Source organism: Melanerpes formicivorus, unplaced genomic scaffold, assembly GCF_026170545.1.
Source record: "Melanerpes formicivorus ecotype bairdi unplaced genomic scaffold, bMelFor1.0.p_v2 SCAF_99, whole genome shotgun sequence".
Lineage (NCBI taxonomy): Eukaryota > Metazoa > Chordata > Aves > Piciformes > Picidae > Melanerpes > Melanerpes formicivorus.
In genome coordinates, this window is record NW_027142451.1 from 866,196 (window position 1) to 885,088 (window position 18,893).

The window sequence follows — 18,893 nt, forward strand, 5'->3', positions numbered from 1 at the left end:
AAGGGATAGTTTCAATTCTCCCTCCAGATGGGTACAAGTTTCATCTGTGAGGAATACACGTCCTCCAAGGAGGTCATTCCAAAACAGGACATTCCAAAACAGGTCGTTCCAAAACAGACCACCAAGGCAATCACGTAGAACTATTTGGATAACTCTGCGTGATCAGTTCGGTGAGAACATGAACCGCTGGGATGGCCAACCAACTTCTAATCTTTTCAAGAGACTGAGGGAATTGCAAAGTGGCAGAACCCAAGGTAGCAATACCAGAAGGGTAGCTGTTACTTCCACAGTTCCCCAGAACGACTCTTATGGCTCCAACAGTGGCTCCAGTTATAACATGCAGAGTTATAACCCTGCACAATATGTGCAATGCACATGTGCGCATGTTCCCCATAACTAGGGGTGCCCTGCCTCCCGCCAGGGGGAGGAGAGGGATAACAGAGATAACAGAATCTATTGGGATGTGTACATCCAGTGGCCTGGCACTTCACAGTTTCGGAAGTACAGGGCCTTGGTTGACACAGGAGCTCAGTGCACCATAATACCATCAAATTATCAGGGATCAGAGTCTATAACTATTCTGGGAGTCACTGGTGGATCTCAAGAGTTAAGTAAGGTAGAGGTTAATATAAGTTTAACTGGTAAACAATGGAGGAAGCATACAGTTGTGACCGGACCTGACGCACCTTGTATTTTGGGAATTGATTTTCTGAGAGAAGGGCGTTTCAAAGACCCTAGAGGTTACAAATGGGCTTTTGGAGTAGCTTCAATAGAAATTGATGGACAAAAATTGAAGCTGTCTGCCAGACCTGAACTTTCTGATGAATCTGCAGTTGTGGGACAACATAAGATACAGGACATTAAATTGCCGGTTGCTTCTCAGACTGTGCACCACAGACAATACAGAACCAACCGTGACTCTTTGTTGCCCATTCAGAATCTGATTCGTCAGTTGGAGAGTCAGAAAGTCGTCAGCAAAACTCATTCACCTTTCAACAGTCCAGTGTGGCCTGTGCGGAAGCAGAATGGAAACTGGCGTCTGACGGTAGACTACCGAGCCCTGAATGAAGTAACACCACCTATGAGTGCAGCAGTACCAGACATGATGGAGCTACAGTATGAGCTGGAATCCAAAGAGGCCAAATGGTATGCTACCATAGACATTGCTAATGCATTTTTCTCTATTCCCATAGCAGAGGAATGCAGGCCTCAGTTTGCTTTCACCTGGAGAGGAATCCAGTACACTTTCAACAGGCTGCCAATGGGCTGGATCCACAGCTCAAGCATCTGTCATGCAGTGATCCACGATGCTCTGGAGAAAGGAGGTGCTCCAGAACACATCCAGTTCATCGATGATATCATCGTCTGGGGTAAAACTGCTGAGGAAGTCTTCAAGAAAGGTAACAAAATCATTGACATTCTTCTGAATGCAGGTTTTGCCATCAAGCGAGACAAGGTGAAAGGACCTACCACAGAGATTCAATTTCTGGGAGTGCGCTGGCAGGATGGACGTCGACACATTCCAGTGGATGTGGTAAATAGAGTCTCTACCATGGCAAGTCCCACCAACAAGCAAGAGACCCTACGTTTCTTGGGGATAGTGGGATTTTGGAGACTACACATTCCTGGATACAGTCAGATTGTGAAACCTCTGTATGATGTGACTCGAAAGAGAAACCATTTCCACTGGGGACCTGAACAACAAGCAGCCTTTGACCAGATAAAGCAAGAGGTAGTTCAAGCAATGGGTCTGGGACCTGTCCGAGATGGTCCAGACATTAAGAACATTTTGTACACGGCTGCAAGTGACAATGGTCCAACCTGGTGCTTGTGGCAAAAAGCTCCAGGTGAGACACGTGGACGACCTCTTGGTTTCTGGAGTCGAGGTTACAGAGGTTCAGAGGCTAACTATACTCCAACAGAGAAAGAAATCTTAGCTGCCTATGAAGGAGTAAAAGCATCTTCTGAAGTGATTGGAACTGAATCACAACTTCTTCTAGCTCCCAGATTACCAGTTTTGAATTGGATGTTCAAAGGCAAAGGATCCACACCACATCATGCCACAGACTCAACATGGTCCAAGTGGATGGCTCTGATAACACAGAGAGCTCGAATGGGAAATCTTGAAAGACCTGGTCTAGTGGAGGTGATCTCAAGTTGGCCTGAAGGTATCAACTGTGCTAAACCTCCAGAGGAGAAAGTTACTCGTGCTGAGGAAGCTCCTCCTTACAATGACCTTTCTGATGATGAAAAGAAATATGCTCTGTTCACAGACGGTTCCTGTCGTCTTGTTGGAAACAAGCGAAGGTGGAAGTCTGCAGTGTGGAGTCCAACACGCCGAGTTGCAGAGGCGAAAGATGGAGAAGGAGAATCCAGTCAGTTTGCAGAGGTAAAAGCTGTCCAGCTAGCTCTCGACGTAGCTGAACGTGAGAGATGGCCAAAGCTTTATCTCTACACCGACTCATGGATGGTAGCCAATGCTCTATGGGGTTGGCTAAAGAACTGGAAGAAGAGTGGTTGGCAGAGAAAAGGAAAACCCATTTGGGCAGCCAACCTATGGCAGGACATTGCTGATCGAATCGAGAGAATTCCAGTGAAAGTGAGACACATCGATGCTCACATTCCTAAGAGCAAAGCTACTGAGGAACAGCAACACAACCATCAGGCAGATCTAGCTGCCAGAGTTTCTCAAGTAGACATGGACTCTAATCTTGATCTCGACTGGAAACACCGAGGTGAGATATTCTTAGCTCGGTGGGCTCACGATTCGTCAGGACATCAAGGCAGAGATGCAACATACCAATGGGCTCGTGACAGATCCATAGACATTTCCATGGATGCTATCACGCAAGTCATCCATGACTGTGACATTTGTGCTGCTATTAAGCAGGCAAAACGACTTAAGCCCTTGTGGTATGGTGACAGATGGTCCAAGTACAAGTATGGTGAAGCTTGGCAGATTGACTACATCACTCTACCACGTTCTCGTTCTGGTAAGCAATACGTGCTTACTATGGTAGAGGCAAACACTGGATGGTTGGAAACTTATCCAGTTCCACATGCAACTGCACGCAACACCATTCTTGGTCTGGAGAGACAGATCCTGTGGAGACACGGAACTCCGGAGAGGATCGAGTCAGACAACGGAACTCATTTCAAGAACAACCTTGTAAAGAACTGGGCAAAAGAGCACGGTATTGAGTGGATATTCCACATTCCCTACTATGCACCAGCTTCAGGGAAGATTGAACGCTACAACGGTTTGTTGAAGACCACTCTCAAAGCCATGGGAGGTGGATCTTTGAAAAACTGGGAAAAACATTTAGCACAAGCAACCTGGCTGGTAAATAGTAGAGGTTCAGTGAACCGAGCTGGACCTGCACATTCAGATTTGTTACGGAAAGTAGAAGGTGATAGAGTTCCTGTTGTTAGAGAAAAGAATCTGTTGGGTAAAACTGTTTGGGTATTTTCACCCTCAGGAGAGGCTAAGCCTGTCCGAGGGGTGGTTTCAGCTGAAGGTCCGGGTCACACTTATTGGGTAATGCAAGAGAATGGTGAAATTCAGTGTATTCCACAAAGAAATTTAACTTTAGCTGAAAGAGGTTAATTTCAAACTGTTGTACAGCTACATCGCGTCCAAAGGAAGAATCAACGAGGAATCTACGGTGCATGAACCCTGAGATCCCTGAGAGCCCTGAGTCAACTAAGAGACCCTGAGAATCCCTGTTTCCCTTTTCTTCGCTTCGTCGGTGAAGAAATGAACTGTTTTCCATTTTTCTCATTTTCTGATTTCCTTGGACTTTTGAATCATCTACATCTGAGCATAGCCGGAATGGACTATGAACTTTACTCACGAACTGTAAATATCGTTTTGGATTGGATGGACAGTATGAACAGCCAATGAAATTGTTTAGAAGGGGTGGACTGTGGCCGGTTGACGTTGCCCCCTTAAGAAAGGGAATACGGTGGACGCAAGTTGGTAAACGGAAGGAATAGTCTAAACTAATTTCATTGGACGAGTGGGAGGAAGCACTTCTGAGCTGGGACTATACTGGACATTTCCAGCACTTCTCAGTCAGTCTTGCTTCCGCCTCTTCTTCAGGCAACAGCTTTCTGTCCTGGGCTTTCTGCCAAGGCTTCGGCCTTGAGGCCGATAAGATACCAGGCCTGTATATTAACTCCTTTCCAATTAACACGAACTGCTTCTAACTTTTTTTTCCTCTCTTCTCTTTCTCTTTCTATCCCATTCTGGGGAAAGGGGGGGAAGAGAGGGGAGAGCGGAGGTGGGGGACCCCTCTCTGCCGAGGGGGGCACTCTCATTTCTGTGTTACTCTGTTGTATATCTTTGTATATATTGTAGATATTGTAAATTTGTAAATAATTCCCTGCAAACCCTACATCGCTTTGTAAATATAGCTCCACTGCTTTGCTAATTCAGCTTGCGAGTTTTTTTTCCTTTCCCTTCAATTTTTTTTTTCCCTTTTACTTTACAAGGGGGAAGGGAGGAGGCTTCTCAGCCTTATCCTTCCAAACCCACTACATCCATCTACATACCCGGAAAAATATCATGGGATCAGATAATGAAAACATCAAGGTCAAAACCAGAAAACAATGGATCAGGTCTCAAAGTCATGACACTTCCAAACACCAAGAATGAAAGTTTTTAAGCGCTACAGAGTAAGCCACTTCCTACGTCTCCTTACAAAGCACTTAATGAATGATTACAGATCCTTTCAAGCTCTAGAAAATTTGAAAGATCCACCATTACCAGGCCCCAGCTACAGCAAAAAAAATAAAGGTTTTAAATTCTTCTGAAGATAAAAGTAAGCACAGAACCAAAGCAAAAGAAGGCCATTAATTCACATAGTAAGGATACTTGAAACAATCTAGCTTCAGGAGATGGGTACTGAAAAATTAACACACTTGTTTCCATTTCAGATCTAAGTACTCCTGAGTCTACAAACTAAACTTGAAAACTGCACCTATCCAAGAAAAGCAATTCCAAGCTCACCAAGGCAAAAGACATCCATGGGAGGATCTATTCAGAAATAACACCAAACTGTGGATTCAGTACACTGTACAGGGTGGGATTAGCGCTATTTAACAAAAGCTAGCAGGTGAGAAATTTGAGCACAATCCCAAGAAACTACTTAAAAATAAATAGAATAGAATAGACCAGGTTGGAAAAGACCTTTGAGATCGAGTCTAACCTATCCTCCAACACTATCTAATCAACTAAACCCTGGCACCAAGTGCCCCATCCAGTCTCTTACTAAACACCAAACTAGCCTTTCCATTGACCTCTACATTCAGCTTGGGATTTTTTTGTGTTTGCGATCATTTTTCTACCAACAAACAAATGAGAAGGCTGAGGTACACAGTAACATTGTTGCCTCAGTCTTCACGAGCAATCTCGCTCCTCACCCCTCCAGAACTGATTGGCCACTAGGTGAGGACCACAGGGGGTAAAGTCCCCCCCACTCTAAAAGGAGGATCAGGTTTGGGACCACCTGAGGAACCTGAACATACATAAACCTATGGGACCTAATGAGATGCATATTTGAAAAGCCCTGGCAGCCAGGTGAAGTCTCTGGAGACTGGAAGAAAAACTTTATACCCATTTTATAAAGGGTGAAAAAAGAGGACCCTGGACATTAGCAACCCCTGAGAAGTGGGCTCAGATGAACCACATGAGGTTAAATAAGGTGAAATGCAAGGTCCCACATCTGGGTAGGGGCAATCCTCAGAACAGGCTGGGGGATGACGAGATCAAGAGCAGCCCTGTGGAAAAGGACTTGGGAATACTGGTGTACAAGAAGATTGACATGAGCCAGTAATGTGCACCTGCAACCTAGGTGGCCAGCCATATCCTGGGCTGCATCAGGAGAAGCAGAACCAGTAGGTTGAGAGAGGAGATTCTGCCACTCTGCTCTGGTGAGACCTCACCTGGAATACTGTGTCCAACTGTGGAGTTGTCAAGACAGGAAGGACATGGATCTGCTGGAGTGGATCCAGGAGGGCTGTGAAGAGTATCAGAGGGCTGGAGCACCTCTCCTACAAAGACAGGCTGAGAGATTTGTGTTTGTTCAGCCTGGAGAAGAAAGGGTTCTGGGGATACCTTATAGTGGCCTCCCAGTACCTGAAGGGAGCCTACAGAAAAGCTGGAGAGAAGCTTTTTATAAGAGCACATAGTGACAGGACAAGGTGCAATCATCTTAAACTAGAGCAGATTAGGTTTAGGTAAGACATTAGTAAGAAGCTCTTTACAATCAGGGTTGGTGAGACAGGCTGCCCAAAGAAGTTGTGGATGCCTCTTCCCTGGAAGTTTTTAAGCTCAGGCTGGTTGAGGCTTTGAGCAACCTGGTCTGGTGTGAGGTACTTCTGCCCATGGCAGAATGGTTGGAAGTAGAAGAACTTTGTGGTCCCTTCCAACTTAAGCCATTCTATGACTCTATTATACATATATATACACTATAGATAGTGTATAACAAGCAACTAATACTAGAGTAGCCAGGCCATTAACCAGAACACTGCTGCTTGTTAATGAGATCGTTTCTGAAAAGTCATTTATAGTTCTGGATGCCTACAGACATATCAAGAGGTGTTAGGTATAAAATGTAAAGAATCAGTTAACTGGAAAACTGTCCCACAAACACTTATCCTCTGGTAACAAAAAAACAAAACAACCAAAGGGCAACAAATAAAACAACAAAACTCAAACCCTAAATCAGTTTTAAAGGGTGGGATACAAAAAAGAAGGTGGGGAGGAGAATCTAAATAAGCGCATGCTAAATGATAAGCTCCCAAGTCTACAAGAATCAAAACACTTTTCTTCCATTTTAAGAACTTTTTTGAGGCAAAAGGAATTTCTATTTAAAGTTTGAGGCTTCTTAGACAAATCTCTGCATTTTCTCTTCTGAACACTCAAAATTACAGTAATTCTTATTTCAGACTTTTCCCCTTTAGCTCTTGGGGGTTTTATTTGTTGTTGGTTTTGTGTTTTGTGTTTGTTTTTTGTGATAAATTAACTTGCATTTAGTTTTCCCAAACTAATGTCTCTTTGAAGACAAAGAAAAATTGGTTAATATTCGGGACTTTGTCCTTGTAAGTGTTCTCTCTCCCACTTCCCAAATCCAAGCCCCCACACAAATACCCCAAACTCCTTTTCCTTCTAGTTTCTCACTTAAGCAAAGCAAGCTACCAAGGCACCAACACCCAGGACTGAAAGAAGAGGGACCTCTTTCAGAATCAGATGAAGTAAGGAAAGCAGAGGAGGCACATAAATATTCTGGGGTTCTAAAATGGCTGTGAATTGCCACATTGCATTTTTTACATATTCCAAAGAAGTATCTCTTCACCTGTGGTTATGGAACTGCAAATGGAAGTGGCTCTCCTCTCTTCTGCCTCCACTCCTCCACCCAATGCTGCACGAGATCTACCAACTGCACCACGGAAAAACTACTTTTTGGCAGCAAAGTTTAGCACTGGATTAGCTCATTCTGCAAAAGTGTAGTAGTCATAGGCTATGCCTTTAAAATGTTTCACAGATCTTGAGCAGAAAAGTAGTAAAATGTAAATAAATCACTATCAGGTATAAAAAGGAAAACAAAGATAATTCTAAAACTTCCATTGGAGAGATAAGGAACTTAAACTGGGAGTACCAAAACAACTTTCTCTTCTTGCCTCTTCACTCTGGGGAGAGATACCAACTTGCTTCTGCTTGACCTTGGCTGCATTGTTTTGGTGTTAACATTCCTCTGCTCCTTTCTCCCTTCTTTTATACAGGGGGGTGTGGGGAGGCAGGGAAGGAGAAGCTGGTAGCTTCCCTTGGTCTTAGATCAAGGGGGGTTCTTGTGCTGTTTGTGAATTGTAAATACTGTACATTTTGTATATATTCATTGCAGTTCATTATAGATTGTACTTCTGGCTTGTAAATACAGCTTTCATTTGCTTCCAACTGGGTTGATCTGGCAAAGTTAATGTTGGGGGGGAAATTTCAACCCACCACAAAGAGTATGAGCACTCCAACATAGGCAGTGGAGCAGGGCACTGCTTAGTACATAGGAAGAGAAAGCACAAAACTACCCATTCTGGCAACAGGTGCCACCACAGCACCCTAAATGTAACATGAAGTAACATCCTGAATCCCCATCTTTTACTATTAAAGGAAAGAGTCTGCTAATTCTAGTGACCACACTGCTCAGCACCTAAATACAGAAAGAGTGATCAGGCACATTAGAGGGAGACACAAAGGAAAGAAAAAGAGAAAAGCATGACCTCAGGAGTGAGCTCTCCAAGGGAACTCAATGCACATTCAACACACAGAAGCATTAACCAGAATAGAAGGGCATTTGATTATGTGCCAATCCATGAAATGCTTTTCCATCTAGCATCACCAGGAATTTGACTAAGCCACTACACACACTTTGCACTGATACGCTGCGATTCTACAGCTATCATCTCAAACTTCAGTAGGGAAGCAAAGTTTCCTGCTTTAGCAATCTAAAGCACGATAGAGTAAAACTCTGCCTTCCTGATTTGGTACTGTATGATGAAACTGGCACAGTGTTCTTGCGTGTAATGCCCAAATTCACAGATGTCTGTGTTAGGCTGGAGTTAGGCTGTTTACCCTTGCTTGGTAAATTGTGATCATTTTGAAGGCAGATGCACAAGACAAGTGTAATTTTTCATCCCATCATCCACCCACAATCTGAAAGTTGCTATTTATTTTATGGGATTATTCCTCTCAAATACCCAAGATTTGTGAGTGACAAGGTGACTACAGTAATTCATGCTAACAGTTTATCCCTCTATAGCACAATGGATTCTTGTTTCAGCGTTGTCCCCTTGTAAACAGGAAAAGAGTCCAAGTATAAATGATAGATTTCTTCTTTGAAAGGGCATCACTTACCAGTAACTACCATGCTGCTCATGTTAGAGTTCGGGCTATTGAGTACACTGCCTGAAAGAAGTTCGTCAGATCCTCTCTAAAAAGAAAGAGACAGTAAGAGATTTTTTTTTTCCTCTATTATGTGATTTTTTTTTAGAAAAAAGATGATATTAAAAATGTCAGTTTGACAGGGAAAACTTCTAGAAGAACTTAAGCAAACATAATGAAACCTATTCAGATTTGGCAGAATTCCTTTATTTCAGGAAAGTGCAACAAATTGAAATCTAAGCAAAGCAGTATATTTACCTAGCAGTCTTTGAAATAAGAACAGCTCAAGCACAGCTGTTTCACCCACCACTGAAGGTAAGCTACCTCTAGACACAATGAGAACTGCTGAACAACAAATTCATCCAGCATTTCAAATTAGAGTACAACTCTATTTCAGTAACATTTAAATAACTGCTATAACATTTCAATATATATTAAGTTATATCTACATGAAACTATAAGGAAAAGCCATAAAAATAGAAATGTAGTATTTAGCTCAATTCTAACAATTTATTTATTCAAAACAAAAAAAAAAAAAAAAAAAAAGAGACATTTTTCCATAAGAAATTATCACTTTTCATTTGGAGGATGTTCATTTGTCCTGCAAAATACAATTTAGGGTAGAAAATGACATCTTCACTGTAGTTCTTAAACATAACGAGTATCAGGCAAATGCTCCAAATTGGGCTGCAAAAAATCAGCTAAGGTTTATATTAAAAACATACAAGACAATCTTTTCCTCTCAAATTATTTGAAAGGTGGGCATGTGACAAAGCTAAAGAGGCTTCTGCTTCCTTCCACACCTTCCCCCCCCCCCCCCCCCCCCCTTTTTTCTTTTACATACTCCATTCCTCAAGACTTCATCTTTCAAGAAGCCCCCAAAATATCTAGGTCATCTTTCTTTGTAATTCTTTTAAAGAGAATAAACCTGACATCCTTTGAAGACTCTTTAATTTCTTATTGGTTCTTTCCCCACTTCAGAATTACTTCCCCAGCACTCTTAACGCAGCTAAAATGGAAATGAGGAAAGATAATAGTTCCTATCCATCTTTATCAAAATAAATGTTTTTCATTCTGTTGTGGATACTATAGTAGAATCTCAAGAATACTTAGCAGGCATGTTTTACAGGGCACCTCAATATTGCTTACTGAGTTAACATCTTCCTAGACAGCACAGTTACAAGATGCAGAAAATCAAGCCTTTACTGTTTTGGCATAGTGCACTGTGTGTGTCCATACATAGCATGGTAGGTTGAAAGTTTGAACCATTCAATAGTATGCACACACAGAGCCATTCAAACTTATGCTAAAGCATGAAAGAGTTTTCAACACCAGCTCTGAGGAATATTTTATACATATTATTAAGTACTCTTAAATTCTTATGAGTACACAGCAAACAAAGCTCTGCCTATCAAACCAACAGATTGCCTTTAAAATTGAGCAAAGCTTAATGCTAAGATTAGGTAGGACTCTGGAAGGACCACATCTTCTCAGAGGGACAGACCTCTAATCAGATATAGCTAAGGAAAAGTTTAGGTGGACAAAATGGAGAAACATGTTACAGCAGTTATGGAAACTGCCCATTATCCAAACTACATTGTTATCTACTCTAAACATAATACAATAATCCAGGTACTCAGTACAAGCTGAAACAAACATTCCTTCTTTCTCTTTACTGGTCTGATTTTCTGACAAAATATTTACATGGCTCAAATATTGCAGAGCTCAAGATTACTAGGAGTATCAGATCACAGTGATAACTGCAGTTATTTCTGCTCATAGCCACCTACCTAGCCTGGCTTGAAAGCCCTTGCCTATAGCCTGGACAGCTCAATCACATCAGCAGAAGGAACAGCAGATAGTGAATCAGTTTGTAGTCAGGTGTATTACAATAATTCAGCAGCCTTTGTATTTTTGCCTCCTTAACACACCAAACATTAATTTTTCAATGGTACAACAGGTATGACAAACAGCTGAAGCACCCCCAGTACTAAATGAACGCTCTCCTAAAACCTGCAGGAACTTTACAGTTCTGAAATAGCTCAGATTTGAGCAGTCCTCAGCTTCAAAAAGTTACTTACATCAGCAACTGCTGACTAGCACAGCACAAAAGTGATTACATAAACTTCTAGTTCCTAGTAAATCAAAAAGCTGTAAATTTCTTAATCCACAGCAGTAAGGTCCAAAAAGGAGCACACATTACTCAGAGTGGACATTCATTCACTGTATTTCTGGAAAATGAACAGTTAAGAGTTTTCATTATGAAAGTGAGTCAACCGTAAGATTTTGTCACTTCTTTTGAAAAAGTTGTAACAATTTTTGCTTCAGAAGAACAAGTACATGTGAATTCCTTGTAGTGGCATGTATCATAAAAGTCTACATTTGTTGTGTTCTTGTGCTGACAAGTCTGACTCACAGATGTACAGGTTCATATGTGGAACATTCTTCCAGTTCACCATGACATCACAGACAGAGCAAACCTCTACTAACTCACTCCCATATATACTTGCCAAGACTAGTAATAGACAAAGGTATCTCTTAACATGTGAGTAATCATCTTATGATTGTTTTTGCTTATGAGTTCTTGAGTTGCCTAGACACCTCTGCGCTGCATCAGTTACGCAGCAAGACACACAATGTACTTGGTCAGAGCATGGGTACATTACAAAATCAGAAACACTAACTGCCTGGTAATGCTCATTTACTTCAAGAGTTATCTTAAGATGGCAGTTGTCAAGTCAAGCAATTTACTATAAGCATTTCAAGTAAGCCAATGCTTACTCTTTAGACTGCACTACTATGTGACACAAGCACCACTGAATTACAGCACAGACAAACATTTTATTTATCTCAGAGACAAGACTTTATTCAATGTGTGGTTTGGGGTGCATGGCTTGCTTTCTATGTGCACCTTCTTTTAGAAGATGCTAAGCCAAAAAGGACTGGCAACTTGTTCCAAGGGCAAATCTCTCTGTTGCTCTGCCATTTCACAGACAAATTACAGAATTATAACCCATTCCCAAGCATCTTAAATATTCACTCTTCTTATTCTCAAGTACACCAGCTCTGCTACTCAAATCCTGCAAAGCAAAGAAACCTTTAAGCTAGTGTAGGAAATTTCTACCAAGTGTTTCAGAGAAAACTAAATTAAATACAGATCTTTGAAGAATATAGCAAGTCAGATTCAACAAAGAATGGAAAAATCAAAGAGTTCACTAACTCTTTTCCCCATCTGTGCTAACCACTGTGTTCTAAAGAATCAAGCCAGGTTGAGAGTGTATAAGATCACAAATGCATAGATCACAGAAATGTCCAAGTTAAAATAACAAAAAAATTATTTCATCATAGACTGTGAAGGAAAGTTCCTACAGTAGCAAGATGGTGGCAGCTAACTGAATGTTCATTTCAGCATGAGAAAAGCAAGTTATAAAGGGCAACAGAAGCACAAACTGTCATTATGCTATTAACAGGTCATCTCCTGACATCTAGTCCTCAACAGCACAAATTTCCAATGCCAAATTTATATTCCAACCAATGTCAAGAACATGACTCTATATTAAATTTCCATAAAAGCTAAAGCCCTAACTATTCAGATCAGATATCTGGAACACTTTACATTGAATCATGAAACTGCCAGACTAAATTCTTGCAGAGTCAATACTGTCCATTCAATGAAGCCCATGTTACCACAGCCTTGGCTACCTGACAGTATGTCTATCCATGGTGTGAAAGCAACACGTTAAAGTATAGCTTAAAGCAACGGAGTCCTGTAAAACTTACATGTAGGACTGCTCTCAGAAAAAGCTCAAAAATACACCAACTCAGACTTCAAATGTATTTTTGAGATGGTCAAAAATCATATATACAAAAAAAATGTTATATACTGTAAGCTGAAGACACCACTTCAATATTTCCATTGATTTCTGTAAGTCTGTCTCTTCTACAGTTAAAAATAAAAATCAATTGTAGGTTAAAAAAAAAAAAGCCCCTAGCTTCACAAATTCATTTCCTAGCTCCTTGCTTTAACCATCATAGATAACTCCGAATCCCTCACTACACAAACTGGATTTACATAGTAGGATTTCAGACCTCCCCCACAGACTACTATAAAGCTTAATTCTATCACAGGTTATATTAAGTAGCTGCACAATTTCAGGAAGTCATTTCAGTCATACTGTCCTTCCAGGCTAATAAAAATCATACTATTTTTAAGTCTTTGCCAACTAGTTTCATCACATTCCAGACTTTATTACATTTAAGAGGGAAAAAAACCCAAAAGAACCAAACAAAAAAAACCACACAAAAAAAAACCCCAACCAAACAAACCAACCACCACCACAAGCAACAAAGAGTAACATCTATGGATTGAAAGTTATTAAAGAGGTTGTCTTTAAGTATCGAAGTAGTTTCTGACAACTGTTTATGAGCAACAAACAGTAACAGATCTTTCCCTAAGATTCCAGGACTGTAGAGAGACTGATCAGAAGTTATGCCTAAACCTAACATACCAAACCATGTGCATTACAGAAGGCTTATTAGAAGCGTGGGTAGATGCACTATGATACCACAAGAACACTAAAACAATGCTAGAAGAAACAGTAATCAAGTGACAAAAGCACACTCCAAAAAAAAAGTCATCTATCTTTTCTAGTGGGAATTTCACAAATTATTTTGAAGAATACACTCAAAGATCTTGAAAAAGCCATTTTCTGATAAATCCCCTCATTCGTGGTGTTACAAACCTCCCTAAGAAACAAGATGCTTTTGCCACCCCATCCCTTCCTTCTCGCCTCCATTCCTTTCCCAGGTGCAAGCAAAAAAAGGAAAACCTTAGCTGCACTGCACATTTACCACAGTCATTCTCAGCCTACAGGCATGAATTTCCCAAGGGGTATGACAAGCCAGGAGATGGATCTCATGATTTAAAGAGATCTAACATCACTGTAAAAGACTTCATTTCTGAGAACACCTGGGAACAATTTGAAAGAAAAAGGCAGTAGCATAAGAAAGGAATAACTGCATGTTTAAAAGATTTCCAACCCACACTTTAAACATTATTCTCTAACTTGTATACACACTGCTTCAATAGTAATTGTGTGAACTAACTTTGGCGCCTGGATGCTGGAAACAACAGGCAACACGCTTTAAGCTCCCAAACACAGCATTTATAACCTTTGTTCAGTTTACATGCCGTGGATCAGAATTCAATGAATGCCTCACTGTTAATAGAATACATATTTAATGAAACTTTGTATAAATACACCCTCACATGCTCTTTAGTGAAGAAATACTTGATCTGCGTGATGCTCTGACTATACACACTATCCTGTCATCAGCCGAATTACCCAACTGATAGACTAGTTATAACTCTCTCATGCACAGGATCAAGAAGATTCATTCAGGACAGAACAAAACCAAGCTGAAACACAAACACACAACCTAAAAGAAATTCCATGCAGGTTCATAGATAGTTTACAAAGCACACAGTTTAAACTGTAAGCTTGCTATCACTTCATCAGAACCTTACATACAAGTATGTGCACTTGACTCATTGGGCTTTTTTAGGATGATGCTATTTAACTACATTAGCATGAAATCTAGTCTAAGACCATGAATTCCATGGGTGCTTAATAAAGGAAAAGTGATGTTATAAAGCAATCTAATGCATGCAGTTAACTGGGTACAATATGATAACCTTTCCATACTTACTCTCTGTATTCTCTTTCTTCAATTATTTTTCATGCTGCCTTTAGCCAACCATGTATTGTTCATATAGCCTAACAATTAGCTTCACCATTTTTACTTTTTTTTGGTAAGGAAATATACAGGAGAATTTTTTTTTTCACCCCCCAACTGTATGCATGCCCTGGACCTAATTGATGAAAACACACCTAGTCTGGATAAACTGCTAGAGTGATCAAGGGAACATGAAAAGTCCTTAAGACCAGAAGGAGACAAGTCTCAATTCCACTGAAAAGCCTTGAAGATATCAAAATACTATGTGGAAAAGTCAATTTTCTCCAAGCATCTGAAGATCACAATGGGCTATTAAACAAGAAACCTGAAGAGGAAAGACTCAAATCTCCAATTAAACCCTATCACCCAGCCTCATTTGGAAAATTTCAATTGTAATGAAAAATTGCAAGAAAGGATCCAGTCCCATACCAGACGTCTCTTCATACATCCATGAGGAAGTAACACAAAGATTAATTCATTCCAGCATTTCACACTTTCTATTTCACTTCTACCAGGAAAAAAGTGTTACTCTGAAGCAGCTGTATGTAACTAGTAGTAAATCAAAATGGGTGGGAACTATTTGCTGGAAATACCATCTGGATGCGTTCTTAACTTTCTGGTCAGACAATCAAGGCACAACGACGGACAGACTAAGTCCTCCAGCAGCAGTTTCCACATCTCAAAATAAAATCCATGAATAAAGTATTTTCGACTCAATTTTCTGCTATTTTGCTATAACAACTGAAAAGGGCTAGTGTTACTTTTGTCTGTAACTCAATACTCATGTTACACATTCATAGAAAAACCTAAAAATGGCTGTATGTACTTGCAGTTAAACAAAACCAAACAAACCAAAAGCCACCACCACCAAACATCCAAACCCCTACAAACATCATAGTCTCAGAGTGGTGGCAGAACAAGCACTTTAAAAAAAAATTTACAAAATAAAAGTAATTGGAGTAGACTGTTCTAGGAATAAATACAAAACTAATTTCAAAAAGGGTCAATTTACAGAAGTTACTGTTAAAAAGAGGGGAGATGTCTTTCACTGTAAGAAGGTACTTTTAGCACCAAGGACGTGTCCCCCATGCACCGCTGAAAGGACAAATCCAGATGCTGGTTCTGAACATGGTAACGCTTCACTTACACTCCACTGCCAGAACGTTCTGTGCATTATTTGCTGTCTACTGTTGCTATGACTAAGTACCATCAAAAATAAAAGTTGATTTTAAAGCATTATTCTAGCTAACACAAAGTTAAACAAGTGCCTCCAATTCACAATAGGTTTTTCCTCTTATCTTCTGCTTTTATCAGACTCTCTGCATAATCTACTAGCAATCTACTAGTGATCTGCATGCAAAGACAGCTCAAAACTAGCTTTCTTTTAACTATAATAAAACAGACCATTACATGTCATTTTCTGTATGAATGAGTCATAGTTATCCTACCACTCCATTTATCTAGAATGATGACGGAAGACAAAGTAGGTTTCAGAAAAAGAAACAAACAAAAAAGCTACTTAAATACATTTTCTTAAGTTTAGTCTAAACTTATCTTCAGACAACTTGCTAGAATTTCTGAGGGGTTTTTCTGCACCCTTTCATTGTGTAGTGTACAGTTTAAACAAAAAGTCATGCTACATCCACATTATCTTTCCCCACCACAGGAAAACTGTTATCTCAATAAAGGTCAGTGCTCTGTAATTTTGTAAGACAAGAGATTAACCCTCAAAACTTGAGTTTAAAAAGTGGGAAATGCTTCAGGGGTACTTACACTGATACTTTATGCTCTCTTCCTTTTCTCCATCAGCTCATCTTTTTTCTGGTTCCAGCTACTGCCCTTCCTCCACACTGTTATATTCCCCCATGTTAAGTTTCAGCAACGAGGGAAAAAGGGGCTTAGTGACACTGCTGTTTAGAAAACTATCAGCAAGGACTAGCATAACCAAGTAAACCCACACTTTTCTTAAGCACACTATAAAGCCTGATGCCCCGACTTTTGGGGGAAAAGGCCAATCCCACATCTTTAAACATTACAAATCTTTTTAGGAAGATAAGCATTTTCGCTCGTGGGTGTCACTGGGGCTGTCCACACCTAGCAGATGAAACTCAGATTTTGGCCAAAGTTGCATCGACAACATCACAAATTCCCAAATGCTGCACCAAATAATGTATTCATGAAGCAAGGACTGCTTCTTTTCTCTCACCACATAGATGAAAACCTCAGCCATTCTGCTATGTGCAATGCAGGAACACAAAATGAGTCACTCAGTTGTTTAGGCCCCATTTACTGCACTGCTATGCATGCCATCCAGGAAAAAGACAATAAATTACACTGAAGTGGCACATACTGAAACAGTAAGATAGAACTATCTTCAGCATGCACTAAAAAGCCTGCTTAGATTATCCCCCGTACCTGCGTGAACATTTTATGCCCCTACAAAGACTTTTATTTACTTCAAAGGTAAATTATATGCTTAATATATTCAATGGTTGAAAAAGGCTCTACCCCTGCAAGTCACAAATCAGTTTACTTATCCAGATTAAAGCATTGTAAGTGTAAAGAGAACACAAGACAGCAGTTCAAATTACAGCTATTAGATTACTCACACCGATATAGCCAGTGAGCAACAAGAAGTTTGAGACTAATGCAGGCCATTTCACTTTTCCTGACCTCATGCAATTAAAACAAGGCGACTGAAATGTACCTTTTCAAAGCAAAAAAGCCAACATTTTACATAACATGGCCATTTTTAAAACTATTCATAAAGAAATTTTACACATTTAAAATGTACATACTTTCAAGAAACTGCAATTTAAAAAAAGAAATTAAAAAGTAACCTGTTCTATTCAAGAATACACAAGTGGCTGACATACAACAGAAGTTCACAAAGTAACACCAGACAAGAGCAACTGAACACATCACCAGAAATGCTGTGTAACTGATTATCAGACATACAGTAGCTGCAAAATCTCAAGAAAGCATCAGGTCAAACAACCTCCTGGATAAGTTGATTTAACACAGGTAAATCCCTGCCTACTTCCAAGGGCTATGCAACCTAATTTATAAGTTGTTTTGCATCCACGCTATTCATCTGGGTCAGTTTACTTCTGAAAAGACTTGAACTTTCTTAGGTATTCCTTCAAACTGCTAAATGCATTCCTGAAGTATTAATCAGTTAACACTTTTTCCTCTCAGGCAACAGAGAGACAATCAGGCCAGTTTATATTTCTGAATGTGATTAGCTCCTACAGAAGTACTTTAGCAACTACACTTTCCTCTTGCTCCAGAGTGATTTTAATCTTGCCTACCATACTGCAGGAACATTCAGAGAGAGATGGGACCAGAATGCATGTAACTGACTCCATACAGCTCTTCCCACAAGTAATCTTGTTCAGAAATGTAACACAGGCACACCTGACAGAATAGCTGCTCTATCAACAGGCTAGCTGTGTTACACAAACTAGTTCAAATCCAACAAGACAAATACTGAATCTGTGCCAGAGTGCTTTACTAGAGGAAACCTGGCTTACTAAGCAGCTACTACAGATCAGCTTCAGGTGAAAAGGCAACTACATAGCATAGCTGAAAAGCCCCTGGACAAATATGGAGACTTAACTGTATGCACTAGGAAACCACCATGAAATGGCATTGCTTGAGTGCATTCATTAACATAACCTAAAGTTCCCTTGTCCCATTATCTTTGTATTCCCATTTCTCAGTCTGCTTCTGCGAAGTACTAATTCCTGCAACAGATTTGAGTACAAAACTGAAATAAATACTAAATGAAACATTCAGAAGCTTTCATTGTTATAACAAATATGATGAATTCGTAACTCAACTTGAGAAATAAAAACTAAAGTAAAGAAAACACTCATTTTGCTGTCTGTGCAAATGCTACCTCACGTATTTTTGTATCTTATTACAGCCACTTCTTTTTTACCTCAGTAGTAACTGTTCTGAAAAACTTATGGGGGTGGGGGAAGAGAAGAGAAGATGTCTGTTACAGTCATCATGCAAAAATGAGAAAGTTCTGTTTTGAAAAAAGTCTGCAAAAATCAAGCTTTAAAATAAGCAGCTGGCCCTACTACTTGAATCTAGGACTGTTTACAGCTCAGTACCTGAGTCTTTTGTGTAGTACCTCTAATTTATCTCTAGGGAAGCGTAATAAAACATACTGTTGACTAACTATCAGGTGGCAAAGACTAGTTAAAAATTC

General features: G+C 40.1%; 1 protein-coding gene across 4 annotated transcripts in view; it reads right to left on the reverse strand.

The window, feature by feature from the left end:
- The window catches only part of PTBP2 (polypyrimidine tract binding protein 2), a 70,341-nt gene that overhangs the window by 49,526 nt on the left and 1,922 nt on the right, over positions 1 to 18,893 (reverse strand). For all 4 annotated transcript variants that reach the window (XM_068166272.1, XM_068166275.1, XM_068166274.1 and 1 more), the window contains exon 3: positions 8,912 to 8,987. In XM_068166272.1, coding sequence (XP_068022373.1) covers positions 8,912 to 8,987 — 76 coding nt within the window. The remainder of the gene's footprint in view (positions 1 to 8,911; positions 8,988 to 18,893) is intronic.